This window comes from Amblyomma americanum, chromosome 11 (assembly GCF_052857255.1).
Source record: "Amblyomma americanum isolate KBUSLIRL-KWMA chromosome 11, ASM5285725v1, whole genome shotgun sequence".
Lineage (NCBI taxonomy): Eukaryota > Metazoa > Arthropoda > Arachnida > Ixodida > Ixodidae > Amblyomma > Amblyomma americanum.
Genome location: NC_135507.1, coordinates 65,668,309 through 65,688,114, shown reverse-complemented (window position 1 = coordinate 65,688,114; position 19,806 = coordinate 65,668,309). Strand labels below are relative to the sequence as shown.

At 42.2% G+C, this 19,806-nt stretch overlaps 1 protein-coding gene across 1 annotated transcript in view; it reads right to left on the bottom strand.

Annotated features, from left to right (window-relative positions):
* The window catches only part of LOC144109491 (receptor-type tyrosine-protein phosphatase T-like), a 190,273-nt gene that overhangs the window by 60,932 nt on the left and 109,535 nt on the right, over nt 1-19,806 (bottom strand). The window contains 2 exon segments of the mRNA XM_077642312.1: nt 12,351-12,659; nt 17,899-18,124. Coding sequence (XP_077498438.1) covers nt 12,351-12,659; nt 17,899-18,124 — 535 coding nt within the window.

The following is a 19,806-nucleotide window of genomic DNA, read 5'->3' as shown; positions in this document are numbered from 1 at the left end:
AACGTGCATAGGGGAATGTTTCTTTTTTATGTAATATCTAATGCCAATCAATTAGTTTTTAAAGAAAATTACTTATCAAGCAGCAGAAAAAACATCCATGCCGCCGGTGCGATCCGAACCCACGACCTCCGAATATCGCGTCCGGTGCTCTTACCAACTGAGCTACGGCGACGGCTGTCCAATCTGCTGCTTTCGTGGGTGCTTATGTTTTGCGTGTCAGCGAACCCTGAGAGTGTTCACCAGCGCCACCCTCGTCCATAGCGGTGGACGTAGCACGTCCTGTAATACCGCATGTGTGACGTAGAACGTCATCTAACGGCGAGGGCGGAAACTGTGCGAGAACCCTCTTATGCTACCTATGGCATCAAGGCTGCCAGAACCCAGACCCCCGTTAAGCTATTAGCAGACAAGGGAAATGTAGTGTAGGGCTCGTTTGACAAACATATTAAGGAAGCCAACAGTCACCAAAACCAAGGTGCATAGGGGAATATTTCTTTTTTTTTTGTAATATCTAGTGCCAATCAATTAGTTTTTAAAGAAAATTACTTATCAAGCAGCAGAAAAAACAACCATGCCGCCGGTGGGATCCGAACCCACGACCTCCGAATATCGCGTCCGGTGCTCTTACCAACTGAGCTACGGCGACGGCTGTCCAATCTGCTGCTTTCGTGGGTATTTATGTTTAGCCTGTAAGCGAACCTTGAGAGTGTTCACCAGCGCCACCCTCGTCCATAGCGGTAGACGTAGCCCGTCCTGTAATACCGCAAGTGTGACGTAGAACGTCATCTAACGACGAGGGCGGAAACTGTGCGAGAAACCTCTTATGCTACCTATGGCATCAAGACTGCCAGAACCGAGACCCCCATTAAGCTATATATATATATATATATATATATATATATATATATATATATATATATATATATATATATATATATATATATATATATATATATATATATATATATATATATATATAGATGCAAAGTTGGAAACGCTTCATTTAGCCATAGATTTATTTTGATTCGACGTTTCGGACAGAGCCTGTCCTTTCTCAAGACTGCGGTTACAGGGGTCTTCTTCCTCTTCTTAAGGAGTTGGCACTGGCACACATGTACGACACATGAAGAAAAGAAACAAACAGAGGCAAAGAATACTAGAAAAGATACAGATAGAAAGGGAAAAAAGGGAGACAAAAAAAGAGAAAAAAACGCGCTGTCCCCCGCCGCCCACCCCGCAGCCGCGGGGAGCCACCCGAGACGAGGGGAAAAAAAAAAGGAAAACACGGAGCGGGAGGGGATAAAGGCCACCCCTCAAGGCAGCTGAGCGGCGGCGTGTAAGGTGCACAGGATCAGGCGGTGGCGGGATCGCCCTACACACAAAATTTAGAGACGCGTGCACTCGCGTGCCCCGACCATAAACAGTAAATAAATAAACAGAATAAAATGCAGACAGGGCCAGAGCTTCCGTCATCTGGAACCACTTCGGCAGCCAGAGCTAAGGCCGAATCAGTGGCGCTGTGAGCTTAACTAAACACACGTGCACTGTGCATCAAAGCACCCAGAAACACAATAGTAAAACATCCGAGCTCGTGCCAGTGTCGTGTGGCGGCTAAATGACAATGGCAGGAGCATTTAAGCGAGTAAGGTGTACAGAAACAGATGGCGGAATTGTCCAACATACAAAAGTTAGAGATGCGTACACTCGCGTGCCCTGGCCAGAAAGAGTAAACAAATAAACAGAATAAAATGCAGACAGGACAGAAGACTTCCGTCATCTGGAACCATTTCGGCAGCCCGAGTCAAGGCAGAATCGTCGACGCCGTGAGCTTAACTACACACACGTGCACTGTGCCTGAAAACACCCACAAAAGAAAAAAAAGTGGAAAAACATCCGAATTCGGGCAAGTGTCGTGTGGGAGGTAAATGTGAATGGTGTGAGCACTTAGGCAAGGGTCCTTCAATCGCACCCCGTCGGCAAGGTAATCGAACTGGGAAGATAGGGGCGGGATGGGGTGGGGGATGAAGAAATTTTTGTGAGCTTGAAAAAGATGTCGCTGTCAAGAAACGACCGAGGTATGTCAAGCTGGCTTTCGTAATGTCAGCAACGGCCTTGCAAGGGGCGGATGGAGGACAATACACCTTGACTCTCATTAATGCCGTGAAGTATTGTTCCAAATTTGTAAATGAAGTACGACTCGCATTGTTCTCTTTCCCGGGTGTTGTGGAACCCACCCTGTAGGACTGTTAACTTAATTGCATCAAATGGGTGGTTTCGCTCATTAATTTGTTTTGACAAGGGAAGGTTGGGTAGGGGTAAGATATGCGCGCGGTGGTTATTAAAGCGAATTCGTAGATGGTTGACAGTCTGTCCAATGTACTGCATACTGCACAAACTGCATTCTAGGAGGTATATTACATTGCAGGAATCACAATCAAAGTTGCCATTAATTTCCCATTTGAAGCCTGAAGCTGTGCTTACTGCACAGCTTGATGTTTTTATGTGTTTGCAGTCCTGGCGTCTACTTTTTCCACAGGGCCGGCCCCCCAAAACCGGCTGGTTATTTGTTTTTGAGTGTACTAGAATATTTTAAATGTTTTTTGGTCGTCTGTAGACCGCGTGAGGGGGAGCAGTGAAAATTTTGGTGAGGCGCTCGCTTTGTTCGAGAATGTTGAAATGTCTTTTGAGGATTTTGTTTACGTTAGGCGGGTTACTGGTGAAGGTAAGCACTAGATTTGCCCGGTGATCTGTTTCCTCGTTGTAGCGACGTCCCTCCAGTATTTGCTCTCGGTTGAGTTGAGATGCCTCTTCAATGTTATCGTCGACAATGGCGGGGGGGTATCGTTGCTTAATGAGGACTTCTCGCATGCGTTTGGAATTTTTTACGAAGTCCTCGACTTGGGAACATATTCTTTTAAATTGATGTGCCTGAGAGTATGGGATGCTTGTTTTAGAGTGACGAGGATGGCAGCTTTGGAAGTGTACTCATTGTTGGCGGTCCGTCGGTTTTCTGTATACACCAGTGGTAAGTGAGCCTTCGTTTACGGAAATGTCAACATCTAGAAAGTTTATTCTGGTGTTGGAGTACGTGTAAGTGAAAGATATGTTGCGGTGGACGAGGTTGAAGTTTTCAATAAAACGTATGAGTTCTTGCTCTGTGTCAGTCCATATTAAAAAGATGTCATCCAAGTAGCGTTTGTATAGGGTGGGCTTAATGGGGAAATCTTTCAGAAATTTGGATTCAATACTATGCATGAATATATTGGCGTAGATGGGTGCCATTATTGTACCCATGGATGTGCCATTAATTTGCAAATAGTGTTCATTGCTAAATTCGAAGTTGTTATACTCGAGTACGATTTTTGCAAGTATTTCTAAAACACGTGGGGTAGGGGATTCCTCCTTTCTGTTTTCTTCATACGCTTCGATCAGAGATTTAATGCCATCGGAATGAAGAATGTTTGTGTAGAGAGAGACTACATCTTGTGTTGCCAGGAAGGCTCCCTCCGGGAGTTTGAGACCTGCTATTGCGCGAAGGAAATGGTTTGTGTCGCGTATGTATAATGCGTGTGTTGTTTGAATATGTCTAATTAGTGTGTCAATGTAACTGGAAATTGGTTCTGTAATCGTGCCGATGCCGGATACTATAGGGCGGCCAGGATTATTCTTTTTGTGGATTTTCGGTAACATGTAGAATCGGCCTGGCGACGGGTGTGGTGAGGTGAGGGCTTTAGATAACTGTAGGGATATGTCCCTATTCTTCGCAAGTTTACCCAGGGTCTCCGCTACAAGATATTGGTATTGCGGAGTTGGGTCTTTTTCAAGACGTTGATAGAAACTAATGTTAGAGAGTTGTCTCAAGCCTTCTTAAATGTATTTTTCCCTGTTCATGACAACTATACCTCCTCTTATCCGCTGGCTTTATGATTATATCTGTCCTTCTGCTCAGAGCCTTCAATGCATCCCGTTCGTTTTTAGGCAAGTTCTGCCTCCCTGGAGTGTGGTTCTTGTAGGCGTAAATAATGTCTTTCTGTATGGCGTTAATGTACATGACCGAGTGTTTGTCCCTTTCTATATTAGGAGTCCAGTGGTGGTTAGTAAGGACGAGTTCTCTGCTATCCGCGGTAACCCGCGCCCGATCAAAGAAGTATTCCCGGAGTCGTAACATTCGTGCAAAGTATTAAAGAAGCGTAGCTTGTTGGGCCAGTTGGTGCATGGTATGAGGAAAACCAGCGAAAAGGACGCATTCACAAGGAGGAGAAGTACACAGGTACGTTGTCCTGTGTACGTCTCCTCCTTGTGAATGCGTCCTTTTCGCTGGTTTTCCTCATCTCATTCGTGCAAAGTTGTCCAAATCTTTTAACACCGAGAATTCGCTGTATTTACCGGTGGTAGGGCAGAATGTAAGGCCTCGAGAAAGGATGGATCTTTCCTCTGTCGTTAATGCCCTGGTTGATAGATTAATAATATTATGCTGGAGAGCAAGGTCGGCGTTTGGAACCGCAGGATTTTTATTTGCAGATGCGGTCATTTCAGATAGTTCTACGCGTGTTTTGTGAAGTGTTGATGTTTGTGTCGTTCTACTGGATTTGTTGTTGAAGTTTATTATAATAGGGTGTTAATATTAGGGGGTTTATATTAGTTAATATAAAAATCAAGAACGGAGCGGCATCCGTTCTTGATTCTTTTTCGCTTGTTATTGAATTTGACCACGCGTGGTGTGGAACCCCGTCTCGAATGAATTTTTTGCGTTCGGTCTCGCGTACCTCAGTCGCTTTCTTTTCCTCAAAGAACATAAGCTCTGTGGCCTCCGGCGCGGTAAGGGTAATTTGTTGATGAGCATGACTCTCTTCCATTCTCAGAGCCACCAACGCCTTCTCAAAGTGGACAATGGTAACTACAAGCAAATATAAAGAGGCAGATTGTAGTATACGATTCCAAGTAGCCTTCTCCTGTTCACGCAGGTCACCCATTGATGGTGTTAATGACACTTGTAAACAAAGAGGAAACAGATCACCGGGCAAATCTAGTACTTACCTTCACCAGTAACCCGCCTAACGTAAGCAAAATCCTCAAAAAACATTTCAACATTCTCGAACAAAGCGAGCGCCTCACCAAAATTTTCATTGCTCCAACCACGCGGTCTACAGACGACCAAAAAACATTAAAAATATTCTAGTACACTCATAAAACAAATAACCAGCTGGTTTTGGGGGGCCGGCCCTGTGGAAAAAGTAGACGCCAGGACTGCAAACACATAAAAACATCAAGCTGTGCAGTAAGCACAGCTTCAGGCTTCAAATGGGAAATTAATGGCAACTTTGATTGTGATTCCTGCAATGTAATATACCTCCTAGAATGCAGTGTGTGCAGTATGCAGTACATTGGACAGACTGTCAACCATCTACGAATTCGCTTTAATAACCACCGCGCGCATATCTTACCCCTACCCAACCTTCCCTTGTCAAAACACATTAATGAGCGAAACCACCCATTTGATGCAATTAAGTTAACAGTCCTACAGGGTGGGTTCCACCACACCCGGGAAAGAGAACAACGCGAGTCGTACTTCATTTACAAATTTGGAACAATTCCTCACGGCATTAATGAGAGTCCAGGTGTATTGTCCTCCATCCGCCCCTTGCAAGGCCGTTGCCAACATTACGAAAGCCAGCTTGACATACCTCGGTCGTTTCTTGACAGCGACATCTTTTTCAAGCTCACACAAACTTCTTCATCCCCCACCCCATCCCGCCCCTATCTTCCCACCTCGATTACCTTGCTGACGGGGTGCAATTGAAGGACCCTTGCCTAAGTGCTCACGCCATTTACATTTACCTCCCACACGACACTTGCCCGAATTCGGATGTTTTTCCACTTTTTTTTCTTTTGTGGGTGTTTTCAGGCACAGTGCACGTGTGTAGTTAAGCTCACGGCGTCGCCGATTCTGCCTTGACTCGGGCTGCCGAAATGGTTCCAGATGACGGAAGTCTTCTGTCCTGTCTGCATTTTATTCTGTTTATTTGTTTACTCTTTCTGGCCAGGGCACGCGAGTGCACGCATTTCCAATTTATATATGTTGGACAATTCCGCCACCGTCTGTTTCTGTACACCTTACTCGCTTAAATGCTCCCGCCATTGTCATTTAGCCGCCACACGACACTGGCACGAGCTCGGATGTTTTACTATTGTGTTTCTGGGTGTTTTCATACGTAGTGCACGTGTGTTTAGTTAAGCTCACGGCACCACTGATTCGACCTTGGCTCTGGCTGCTGAAGTGGTTCCAGATGACGGAAGCTCTGGCCCTGTCTGCATTTTATTCTGTTTATTTATTTACTGTTTATGGTCGGGGCACGCGAGTGCACGCGTCTCTAAATTTTGTGTGTAGGGCGATCCCGCCACCGCCTGATCCTGTGCACCTTACACGCCGCCGCTCAGCTGCCTTGAGGGGTGGCCTTTATCCCCTCCCGCTCCGTGTTTTCCTTTTTTTTTTCCCCTCGTCTCGGGTGGCTCCCCGCGGCTGCGGGGTGGGCGGCGGGGGACAGCGCGTTTTTTACTCTTTTTTTGTCTCCCTTTTTCTCTTTCTATCTGTATCTTTTCTAGTATTCTGCCTCCGTTTGTTTCTTTTGTTCGTGTGTCTTCCATGTGTGCCAGTGCCAACTCCTTAAGAAGAGGAAGAAGACCCCTGTAACCGCAGTCTTGAGAAAGGACAGGCTCTGTCCGAAACGTCGACTCAAAATAAATCTTTGGCTAAATGAAGCGTTTTCAACTTTGCATTTTTGCCTCTAGCATCCAAATACGTTTATCTTTCTATACTATATATATATATATATATATATATATATATATATATATATATATATATATATATATATATATATATATATATATATATATATATATATATATATATATATATATATATATATCATATGAACATTGCGACTCAACCGTTTGCCGCAGAGTGGTCGAGGGGAGGCATACGATTTTGTGTTTCGGGAAGCATTAACTTGCTAGTTAAGATAGAGTCTAGCTAGCGGCAGGGATTCGAACAGGCGAACTGTGTTAGGTGCGTTAACGTTACATATTCGATCGCTGCCTCAGCATCGGCCTATTTTTTGATGTCATAACTACGACTCTTGTGTTTGGCTGTTATCTCAAAAGTAAAGATGGCAGGAAAGGTCCCGTCGGTATGGAATTGCGAGCGAGGGTGCGAGCGGGACATAATGGCTTTAAGACAGCATTATCTCTCATCCAATACGACCGCGAGCTGGTTATGGAATGGTTCAGCTAAATCTTAATGTTAACAATAAAAAAAAAACTCAATTATTATTTATTCACAATTATTTAAAGAGAATTCTTCATGATGTGTCTCTTCGTTTGCATAGACCAAATTGTGCCTTAAGCAAATGCCCTTTAATTATACCTGTGTCAACGGTCAAATACTTAGGTGTATTCTTTCATTCCAACATGTCTTGGAATACCCATTTGTCTTTCGTCTGTTCTCAGCTTCGGAAAATTGCTTGTTTGATGCACTCTATTAAGACCCTTTGCCCTATGTTTGTACGCAAGCAAATTGTATACGCCTAAGCCTACAGTGTGTTACGTTATGGTATTTGCTGCTTTTATTTCTGTTCCGCCTTTTGGCGAAAGATGGTCAACAGCATTCTGAAATCTATCCTTAAATCAGTTTTTATGGTAAGGCGTGAAATGAAGGTAGTAGCGTTCTTGAACTATTATACATGCCTGACTTCTCTCACGTTTTTCCTGAATCAGTAGTTTTTAAGCATATTTGGACAAGCTATTTTTGTACACCATATATTCCGGTCAAAGATCTGCGAACTCGTGATTGTTTTCACATGCCTAGATTGCGAACCCGGTACGGCCAGCGTCTGCGAAAACATTATGTTCCTTCTGTTCTCAACCGGTTACCTAACGAAATGTTTCCTGCTAACTCCAAAAAAATAGTGAAAGTTTGCCTTGACAAATTACATTCTTAACTCCAGCATTCTGTTCTGATACTATGATTTTGCATTTTTTTGTCGTTTTCTTTGTTTGTTTTCTCTCCGCTTGTGTGCAATTTTGCGTCCGCGCTTTTCGAATTCATTTTAGTTTTCTCACCCCCCACCCTTTTTTCTTTGTTTTTTGTCTGTGTGCTCAATGCATGAGTTTTGTGCCGTCTGCTGTCGGGCGCTGCCACTCAAGCCTTCTAAGGCTTTGGCAGGGTCGCACTTGTATTGGGATGAGGAAATAAAAAATTTATTATTATTATTATTTTTATTATTATATTATTATTTTTATTATTATTATTATTATTATTGTTATTATTATTATTATTATTATTATTATTATTATTATTATTATTATTATTATTATTATTATTATTATTATTATTATTATTATTATTATTATTAAGCATTAGGGAAGTATTTATGCGTTCTATATGATGAAAATGAGCATTTGTGCGGGCTGTTAACCTAGTTGATGTTACGTTATGTAAAGAAATATGCGTGAAAATAGAGGGAGGAGCCACTCATGGCAATTGACAGGCGCTTAGAAAAAGATTAGAACATTTTCCCAGGAGAAGTTAAACGGGTATATGACAATGTGAGAAGGGTAGGCAACATTTTGACTTGTCAGGAACCATTTAAAGTGCTGGCTAGTCGCTAAGCTGAAGGAGCGATAATGAAATGTTCCAATAACATGAAGGCAATATTGCCGCCAAAGCTAATTTACGCGCTTTATCAGCTTAGGCTCACTGTAATTTAATATTTTTAACAAATCATTGGTAATGTCTGTTTCTCTAAGAATATCGCGGTATAGCGTCAGCTGAATATAGTTACGAATTTCACGAATGAATTCTCGTAATGCAGACAATAAGAGAGGTGTGGAATGAGTAAATGTACTCAGGATTGACTTTAAAAAGAGTTTTCGCATAACGTTTAAGGCTATAAATTTGCTAAATCCCCCTAGTTCTCAATAAAAAAAAGTAGAGGAATAAAAAAATTAAATTTTGACTGAAAAAAGCCTGCATCGGTGTAGTCGTTACTTTTTTTCTCGTACCGATCAGTCGAAAATTTTTCACTCAGATTCACCCTACTTCATGATGCTTGGAAGGGAACATAAAAGGAAATTTTAAAGAATTTATTAATCGCACTCAAGGGAAGAAAATAAAGCAGATTTCGTCGCTTACCCAACTCTACAGACTACATCACTTTACTTAAGGGGAGGCATCGACGAGGTAATAAGCCACGATGGCTGCCGTTTATTAACAGGAGCTCCCGCGTAAATATCCATGAAATCATATGCGCGCTAAGCACCGGTCTATCATATGTATGTGAGAAGTTAGTATTTTATGTCGTGTGAGCATCGCCCAGAAATTCTAAACAATCACATTTTATAAAGGGAAGATTCATATATAAACCCACAATTTCTCGAACATAAAAGATCGCACATAATTATTCATATATTTCATATCCGTCCTTGGGGGGATTGCGTGTTCCTGCTATTTATTCCCAAAAACGCGCCCCATTGATTTCAGTGGCAGGCTTAACTATTCCTTCAAACTTTGAAAGCAATAATTTGCTGCCCATCGCAACGTTGCACCATTGCGGTCAGAGTGTTAATACTACTATCTTACAACATTGTCAGTTTCCTCACAACGAAAATCACATCCAAGAAAGCTACACTTGACAGCGCAACCTACTACTAATATTTTTTAGCTCCGGCTTTTATTCTTGGTTTGTATTTAAGTAGGCCTATGCAAATGGTAATTTTTCTTGGTGTTCCGTAAGGCGAATATTTCGAATACTTTTGGAACACAAGGTAACTGCATGAAAAAAAAAAGATAAAGATAGGGATTTGAAGTTGTGTCGACCTTTTATGAAAATGACCATAGAAATTTAGGAAGTCGACGCACACGCGGAAGAGATCTGATCGGTGGTTTCAAGGTAGGTTTGACAGAGACATTTAGAGCAAAATTACCGCCGAGCACAAGCACGTGGTTCACGTTTGCAATTCCCGGTTTGCCATGTGGCTAACTGCCTACTGGCAGCGCGATCGCGTGTGCTTGAATCCCGCTTCGGACGTATAGAAGGTTTATCTTTGTCATAAAACATGACGCTTTTTATGTCACTTCTTTTAAAAGCATGGGGTGCCACGGAACAATATTCCCGATCACTGCAGTTTGGCCTGTTCAATTGGACGCTCTCCTTCCTTCCCCTAATAATTTCCCCAGCGCGCTTGCACATGGGTGTCGTCCAGTATACCATGGCCTCCAAGATCTCCTGCAGCGGGTGATCTCGGAGACCATCAGTGTTCATGCCTGTTTCTCTCGGCGTCCGCTGCGGGGCGCTCCGGTTTTGGTGTTTTAGAGCGCGTACCTACAAAAACAAATTTAACAAATTAGATAACACATGTGCAATCTGTGGAAAATCTGTAGTGACAATTCAGCATCTTATACTAGAATATGATGGTATCCATCCTGATGTTAGTGCAAACATAGTAACTCTCCCTGATGCCCTAGCCGCCGCGGTGGCTCAGCGGTTATGGTACTGAGCTGCTGAACCGAAAGACGTGGGTTTGAACCCGGTCGCTGCGGTCGCATTTCGATGGAGACGAAATGTTAGAGGCCCGTGTACTGTGCGATGTCAGTGAACGCTACAGAACCCCAGGTGGTCGAAATTACCGGAGCCCATCTCGTGTGACATCCCTGACAGCCTGAGTCAACTTGGGACGTTAATTAGCACCAACCAGATCCTGATGCCCAACAGCTTAGAGATAACAATGGCCCTGTGAACGAGTTAGCGGTGGAAATTAGCAAAGACTGATTGAACACCGATGACTCGAAAACACAGATATCACATAAGGCTAGAAAATTAGGGTTCAAAATTTATTTCAAGAAAATGGCGAATTTATAAGCCGATTTAAAACATCGTTAAAGAAATATAATGAAAAAAGCCGAGCATGATGGCAAATGCCATCACCCTTTTTGAAAGGGGAAGCTGCAAAATCCGTCCATCCGACATCCGAAGCGCGTACTCAGTAGCGCAAACTTCAAAACAATTATGGTTGTAAAAATCGCCTGTAGCATTTCTGCAGAATTTTTTATCTGGTCATGCTAAGGACCAAGACGAAGAATAAGTTAAATAGTAAGAAGAAGATCGCCCTCAGTGAACACATCGCAGAATCGCTTATATCTGTAGATAGACGCAGTTGTCACTTCTGCTAGTTATTGTTAAACCGGTCTGCACGTCACTGAATTAAATGCGTTACTGCATAGGATATGTCCGGAATTTCAGCAGACATGACTTTAAGTGTAAATGCCCACCTTTCGAATATTACCTTTCAAAGTGTCACGGCGCAAGAGGCTAATGTTTTCCTCTTAATCTCCATGATCATTGCGAGTGAACTCCATTAGTAAATACGAGCTGTTTGTTAGCATGGCCTCTGAAGATAACGTTCAGTTCAAATCAGAGGGCTTTTTGGCAAATGAAATTAACTGACATTTAACACATTCTTACAAAGTGTAACGACACTTTCAGCCACTTCCGCCTAACTTAAACCTATCGACCCGTTTAGTGCAGTACTTAATGAGTTGGTTGGAGCTCTAACAAGGTTATTTATTACTTGCACAATAAGTTTGCAATAAGTGAGTAATTACTCATTCGTATCCACCCGAACGACGCCAAACGGCTACAGAGGAGAGCTATGCAGCTTTCTCAGAAACTTCGCAGTTAAGGAAAAATTATTCCTGCTCCAGGGGTTAGAAACCCCAACCATCGCTTCAACAGAGCAGTCGCTCCGCCATATTAGCTAACTGGGACGGCAAGCTTATGGTAGGGCGAGAGAGAATTGATTATTACAAATTACCTATTACAAATTTAGTCCACGTTCGGGGAATCTCCTAAACATTTCAACAACCATAAGCTTGTAATGCAACCACAGTCAGAAATCCGAGCGGAGAACTGCACCAAATAAAAAAGAAACAAAAAAAGTAGATCGGGAATAAAACCACAGACAAGCCGATTGCATTTTATTTCAGCAATTGTGACTTTTTCTGTGGCGAAATGGATGCTACGCCAGCTGCCGCTGGACTTCAGCCAATCACAAAGTGCACACGTGGCCCCAGGCGTCAGTTCCCGCCACGATAAAGGCGGGAAGTGGAAAAATAAGTTGATGTTGTTTTCTGAGTTGTCATGCCATGTCCAACCACGTCGGCGTTTCCAGTTTGAGTGATATATTAAGAATTCATAGGGAAGTTTTGCCTCCATCATCGTCACTGTGAAGAGAGAATCCGGCGACGTTTGATAATAGATCGACATCGGATATCGTGCTAGTTGAGCTCTCACCTGCTTCAAGTGTGTCGAAAGCCACCTCTACAGCCTTCCCTGGTCTGACTGTCACGGCAGCGACAGAGACGCGGTAGGTTATGTAGGGATGCAGGCCAATCAGGTTGGCGCTGGTCTGCGTCGGTCGAACGATGACCTCTGTCTCTTGCTGGCTTCGTAGAGCGCAATCAGGCACCCGTAGTCTCAGGGGTTTGTACAAAACGCGGTAGTGGCGAATGACACCGTTGGCGAATTCCGGTCGGCCCCAGGCGAACTCCACGTCCGTCGAACCGTTCTTCTTGAGTACCACGTAAGCTGGTTCGGTAGGAGCTACACAACAAAAAAAAGGAATAATCGCATGGAACCTTACACAATTGCAAAAGTGTTCACGTAATACAATAAATCCGGTTTGTTTACTTTCGCCGTTATTTATAAATTACCCCGTGTACGCCATGTTCATGCTGGTGCATAACATATTTATTGGACAAATCTGCATATATACAGGAAATTTGACATCTGTAAAGCCGTATTTGAGGTCCTTAATACAGTTGCTTTTCAGGTAATTTTATGTTAAAAAGAAAATGTTGAGAACAGCAGGTTTTGTTACTTTGTGTCTCAGCAAGTAGGTATCGTCAACATAAAGGGGGCCATTGTTTATACCATGTGGGTTGATTTCCAAAATATTTTCCCTGTTTGAAACCGGTCCGTTAATTAAACATTGCAGCAGGCTGAACATACTGTGCACCCTGATCCGTGAATACCATGGCACGACCTCACGACGGCTCTAGGCCAAACAGCACCATGAAAAGTATAGATGGTCGTCAGGGCTCCCTCTGAAAACCCACCGTCAATCTTTTGTTTTTGTTATCATGCCATCCATTCATTTCTGCTTGTCTTCATTGAGTGACAGCTCACACGACTGGCCCTGTTGCAGGAAACGCTCAACATAAAGCTATCTCAGGCACTGAAATGTCTTCAGTATTTCCAGGCGGGGAAAGGGAAACAGGAGCCACCAGTTGCTACACGTGACCACACTTAACGAGAACAAAGCCTGGTCAATTTCTGATTATACTTCGTGCCAGTTATTCGAAAATGATTCAAAACGTCCGAACATTTTTGGTTCGCTTCTAATAAATTAGATCGTGCACTGTTTGATCAGTTTAGCCGAGTCGAAAGGGAGATCATTCGATTCTGTGTTCTAACAGTTCGATATTCGCATTCATCTTTTCTTGTTCCCAGGTTAGCTGGACAGGACGGTATTTTCGGATCGTTTATAAAAATAAAAAAAACATGACTGACAGCTTTAGGTTTGCAGTGCGAAGTGATAAAATAAAAAAAAATTCCAAAGATTATCGCTAAATATATCTACAGCGTAAATTGAGTACGCACAGCAGAAAAAGGGGTCCTAATATAAGCTTGACTAAGTCGCGGTCCTCAAAGCGGCGATTGCCAAAAAAACTGCGTGATGCCGACGAAGCACAAGAAGAGGCACAAAGACACACACAAAGCGCCGACTCAGCGCAACGTCAATGACAGGAACACATTCGCAGTGCAAATGTGTGAGAAAGTTCTTTCTTCTGCTTTCTGATCAAAACTCTTTAAAGAACACCACTAGCAATGTGCCAGTATATATATATATATATATATATATATATATATATATATATATATATATATATATATATATATATATATATATATATATATATATATATATATATATATATATATATATATATATATATATATATATATATATAAGGTAGAAGAAATGAGGGGCTCGTTTGAAAAACTCATGAAGGGAGCCAACATTCACCGAAACCAGGCTGCATAGGGGAATGTTTAATATTTTTTTATGTGTTGTGCTTATCGGTGGCATAATAATACTTAGATTATTCTATCCCTTAAAGAAAATTACTTATAACGCAGAATATAAAACAACCATGCCGCCGGTGGGATCCGATCCCACGACCTCCGAATATCACGTCCGGTGCTCTACCAATATATATATATATATATATGGGTGGTGCTGTTGAACACTCCCAAGGTTCACCTGCACCCAATAAACATAAATACCCATGACAGCAGCAGATTAGACAGCCGTGGCCGTAGCTCAGTTGGTAGAGCACCGAATGCGATATTCGGAGGTCGTGGGTTCGCATCCCATCGGCGACATGGTTGTTTTTCCTGCTGCCTTATAAGTAATTTTCTCCAATCGATAGATAAATCTAAGTATTATCCCACTGATAGGCACAGCACATAAAAAAAATTACAGATTTTCCCTATATACCCGCCGCGATGGCTCCGTGGTTAGGGCGCTCGACTACTGATCCGGAGTTCCCGGGTTGGAACCCAACCGCGGCGGCTGCGTTTTTATGGAGAAAAAACGTTAAGGCGCCCGTGTGCTGTGCGCTGTCAGTGCACGTTAAAGATCCCCAGGTGGTCGAAATTATTCCGAAGCCCTCCACTACGGCACAACTTCCTTCTTTTCTCCTTTCATTCTCCTTTCACCCCCTCCCTTATCCCTTCCCTTACAGCGCGGTTCAGGTGTCCAAAAATATATGAGACAGATACTGCGCCATTTCCTTTCCCCAAAAACCAATTACTTACTACCACTATGCACCTTGGTTTCGGTGACTGTTTGCTCCATTCATATGCTTGTCAGAAACGAGCGCCTCATTTCCTTTACCCTGTCTGCTAATATATATATATATATATATATATATATATATATATATATATATATATATATATATATATATATATATATATATGAAGGCAGCCAACAGTCACCGAAAACAAGGTGCATTGGGGAATGTGTTTTTTTCTTTTATAAGGAATAATGCGGATTAGTGGGAGAAAAATACTTCAGTTAAGCTTTGATTTTTAAAGAAAACTGCTTATAAAGCAGCAGAAAAACAACCACTCCGCCGGTGGGATCCCAACCCACGACCTCCGAATATCGCGTCCGGTGCTCTTACCAACTGAGCTACGGCGACGGCTGTCCAATCTGCTGCTCTCGTGGGTATTTATGTTTATTGCCTGTAAGCGAACGTTGAGAGTGTTCACCAGCGCCGCCCTCGTCCATAGCGGCGGACGTAGCACGTCCTGTATTACCGCGAGTGTGACGTGGAACGTCATCTAACGGCGAGGGCGGACACTGTGCTAGAGCCCTCTTATGCTACCTGTGGCATCAAGACTGCCAGAACCGAGACCCTCGTTAAGCTATTAGCAGACAAGTTAAGGGAAATGAGGGGCTCGTTTGACAAATACTTGAAGGAAGCCAACAGTCACCGAAACCAAGGTGCATTGGGGAATGTTTTTTTTTTATAAGTAATAGTGCGGATTAGTGGGAGAAAAATACTTCAATATAGCTTTGATTTTTAAAGAAAACTACTTATAAAGCAGCAGAAAAAACAGGCAATAAACATAAATACCCACGAGAGCAGCAGATTGGACAGCCGTCGCCATAGCTCAGTTGATAAGAGCACCGGGCGCGATATTCGTAGGTCGTTGGTTCGGATCGCACTGGCGGCATGGTTATTTTTTCTGATGCTTATAAGTAGTTTTCTTTAAAAATCAAGCTTAATTGAAGTATTTTTCTCCCACTAATCCGCACTATTACTTATAAAAAAAACATTCCCCAATGCACCTTGGTTTCGGTGACATTTGGCTTCTTTCATGTATTTGTCAAACGAGCCCCTCATTTCCCTTACCTCTTCTGCTAATATATATATATATATATATATATATATATATATATATATATATATATATATATATATATATATATATATATAAATATATATATAAATATATATAATGGCTCTTCTTTCCTTTTTCCCCTAATTTTCTTTCTTTTTATTATTCTTTTTTCGTTGTGTTTTTGTTTCTTTTTTTATCTTTTTTTAGAGGCCTCGTTGGCATTCCTCTTTACCCCCTCCCTTCCCCCCTACCAGTTCCCCTGGAATGTTGCCTTCTGCATGTACAGGGGTCAAGCCCTTCACGCTTGTCTCCAAAATGCGCCCTTCACCCCTTTCCAAAGCAGCCCTGAGGTGGTGGAAAAGAATCCCCCCCTTTTTTGTCCTATTTTGTATTCTCTTGTGTTACCACCACCCTTCTCTGAATGCATATTACCAAGCCTTGTACAATGGCTCTTCTTTCCTTTTTCACTGCTTTCCTTCTCTTTGTTCGTCTTTTTTTCTTTATTAAAGGGCTAGTTTTCATTCCTCTTTACTCCCCTCACCGCCCCCCTACCAGTTTCTCTGGAATGTAGCTTCCTCCTTGTACAGTGGTCGAGCCCTTCACGCTTGTCACCAAAATGCTGAGAGGAGCGACACCTCGAGGGCCTTTTCAAGGCAGCCTGAGGTGGTGGGAAAGAATCTCCTCCTTTTTATATTTTTATATTTTTATTATCTTAATCTTATTATTCTTTTGTTAATAAAAAAATAATAAAATTTTCGGCCCCTTGGGAACACCTGCATTCAGCTTAGGAGACGCCTTCTTAGATTGTCACCGATTCTCTCTCTTCCTTTGTTAAAAAAAAAGAAATGTTCTTCCTGGCCTCTTCCCTCCCCCCTAGTGTTTTGAACTCGTGCTTTGCTGTAAACTTGTAAACTTTGTACCTCGCGCACTCTCTATGAAAACGGCGTGTTTCAAACGCTGTACTACACTCGAAAAAGGCTGGTCCTCCAGCCGAAACGTCGTGAATTAAATCCTGTTGTTTCTTCAATTTTTGGTTATTATATATATATATATATATATATATATATATATATATATATATATATATATATCTGTCCTGTTTAAGCTATAAGATAATTACCCGATTCATTACCCTGCCAGAAAGCACATGTTATGCTCCTTGTATTCGGTAACTGTTTGCTTCCTTTATATACATCTACATATATACACCTGGCGCCTTTTGTTATTTACTAAATTTTAAAATAATTCTGCAACCCTGTAATAGTTTCTTTCGCACATTTTCGTCAAATAACACATTTGGCTCATGTCCCTAATATTCACTTATCACACATCTGTTATACGTATCGAGGTAAAGAGATGGGCGGCTCCTTTGGGTCTATGCATGAAAAAGTAAACAATCATTGAAAGGGAGAAATTAATAGGGGAATGTTATTTGTTTTAGTGCGGTGTATATCGCAGCAATCAATTTGTTTTTACTCCTGAGAAAGAAGACAATTAAGTGATCTTTCGTGTAATCTATCGCATAAATAGTTGCCTCCCTAACAAACGACGATAAGTATAAAAATGTCGTTCTTTGCTAACCTTTTTCTCGATGAGGGTTGGATTTTAGTGTAATTGTAACACTCATATTTCTTCTCTGTACTATTCTGGTTAAAATTATTGCTCTAGTTTTCCGATAGTGGTATACTGTTCTATTTCAGTATTCTCCTTCCCTCGCCCCCCCCCCCCCACTTTACCCGCCTCGTAATGTCGTCTTACACTCTCCGGATAGAATACAGAAATTATTGCAAAAGCCAGACAATTATTTATTCCTAATTTAAGAACTTCAAAGGCTACCCAGTCTTTTAATTAAACTGACTCTCACCGTCCTCAGCTGATACCACAGTCATGTTCTTGGTCCAGGCACTGTACTTGTTGTCAGGGGTCCTCAGTCGCAGCCGTATGTTAACTTTGGTGTACGGCTCCACCCGAATGCTGTAAAAATCATTGGCTGTTGTTCCGGACTCAGTCAAGTTGAATTCCTTTGGCACCCCGTCTACTTCCAACACAACGTTTACGCTCCAGCAGTTCCAGGATTCGCTTCGTGGGTTCTGAAAGAAGTGGATTATAGCCATACCATGTTTAAATGACTGCCGAATAGCACGTAGATAATACCACAAAGCATGATGGAATTAAGCCGAGATTAAACGACAGGCCACTGAGGCAATCTCTGAGCAGAAAAAAAGAACAATCATGCATGAACGAAATGCAAACTAAGAAATACTTTTTTCGCATGATAGCCAAAAGATCAGGACGCAGAGGCGCTCATAACAATTGAAAATAAATGCTCGTCACCTGCTGAATTAGCACGAAACCGGTATATTTGAAGCATGCCGTTGGAGAGGGTGTAGACTATTAAACAAGAAGGAACGGGGTTAGGAAATTTGTTTGTCCAGCAATGTATATATGAAAAATGCAGTACCGAAATGTATATATGCAGTAATGTAATGTATATATGCAAATGAATGAACACTGGAACAAATACATTCCAAATTTTAACTCATATGAGCCAAGATGCCGAGAGCCTTATGTTATTCACGCGATAACTTTTACACAGAGACGATAGAAGCTAGCCGAGCATGGAATAAATAGCTCCATCCTAGGTGCATGCCTACAAGTGTCGAATTCCATGTTCACTTCTTGCCTTTTGAGAGTATTGGAAAGTTCTTCGACGTCCAGCGAGGCAGCCTAACATTACGAAAGACACTAGGAGGAGTCCTGTGTGAGGTGCAGTTGTCAGCCGATGCTGGGAGGGTAGGCTCGATGATTTTGAGCGGCAGATATACGACGGAATGTGAAGTGTCAAATTCCTCTGCATTTTTTTGTTTCAAATATGGGTTTGTTTCCACGCATATATGTTAGATCCACCGATAGGTAGCAGGTAACTAGCGATGTAAACATCAATGGCGGATGCAAGTGACTGCGCGACCGTTTAGTCCACCTATCACTGGTCGCAAACAAACGGCGAAAAGCTGTAACTATGCAGCGTCACTGTTTGGCGATATGTTAAAAAAATGATGGGAAATCAGACGGATGTGTTGGGGCGACTTGTGTTCAAGTGGCGCTCTTGGTGAAATAGAATCTAATAGCATGAACGGGATTTCGAATGCGCCTCACCATTCTGGGTTATCAAACGAGCACAAAATCCATCGCGGCGTCAGGAAAGCCATATCGACAATTAAAACAGCTGTCGTCCTTGCCATCTTTCTTTCCAGGGTCCTTTCTTTCCTATTTATGACAACATTAGAGTTAAGTATGAAGTCAGATATAATATACATAACTTGGATGCATCCTAGAAACCTGGATACTGGATACTTGTCTTCGCCCTGACGAAGACAAGCTCTTCTGTCGAAACGTTGGCCAGCTCCAGGAGCACGCCTCTGAACAGTCCTCATTGTGATTGTCAAGATCCAACTACCTACCCTCTCTCTACCCTGGATACTTTGACGAATTTAGAAAAGAAGCATGCATATTATGCCACCTGACATGGAGAATGTTTGAAAGTTGTCGCATTTCGTTTGTCTCCTGGTATGGAATACCTATGTTGTTCCTTCCTATCACTTAACCATTCACAATCTACTCATTTGGATTTGTTTGTTTTAGCACTGCTGAACTTCGATCCATGTATTTATACCGGAAAATTAATTCCACCTATCCTGTTATTTGGATTATCTGAATAGGGTGCATTACTTTTCGTTCTCCACTGATCAGTTGCTTTGATTTGTTCAACGCT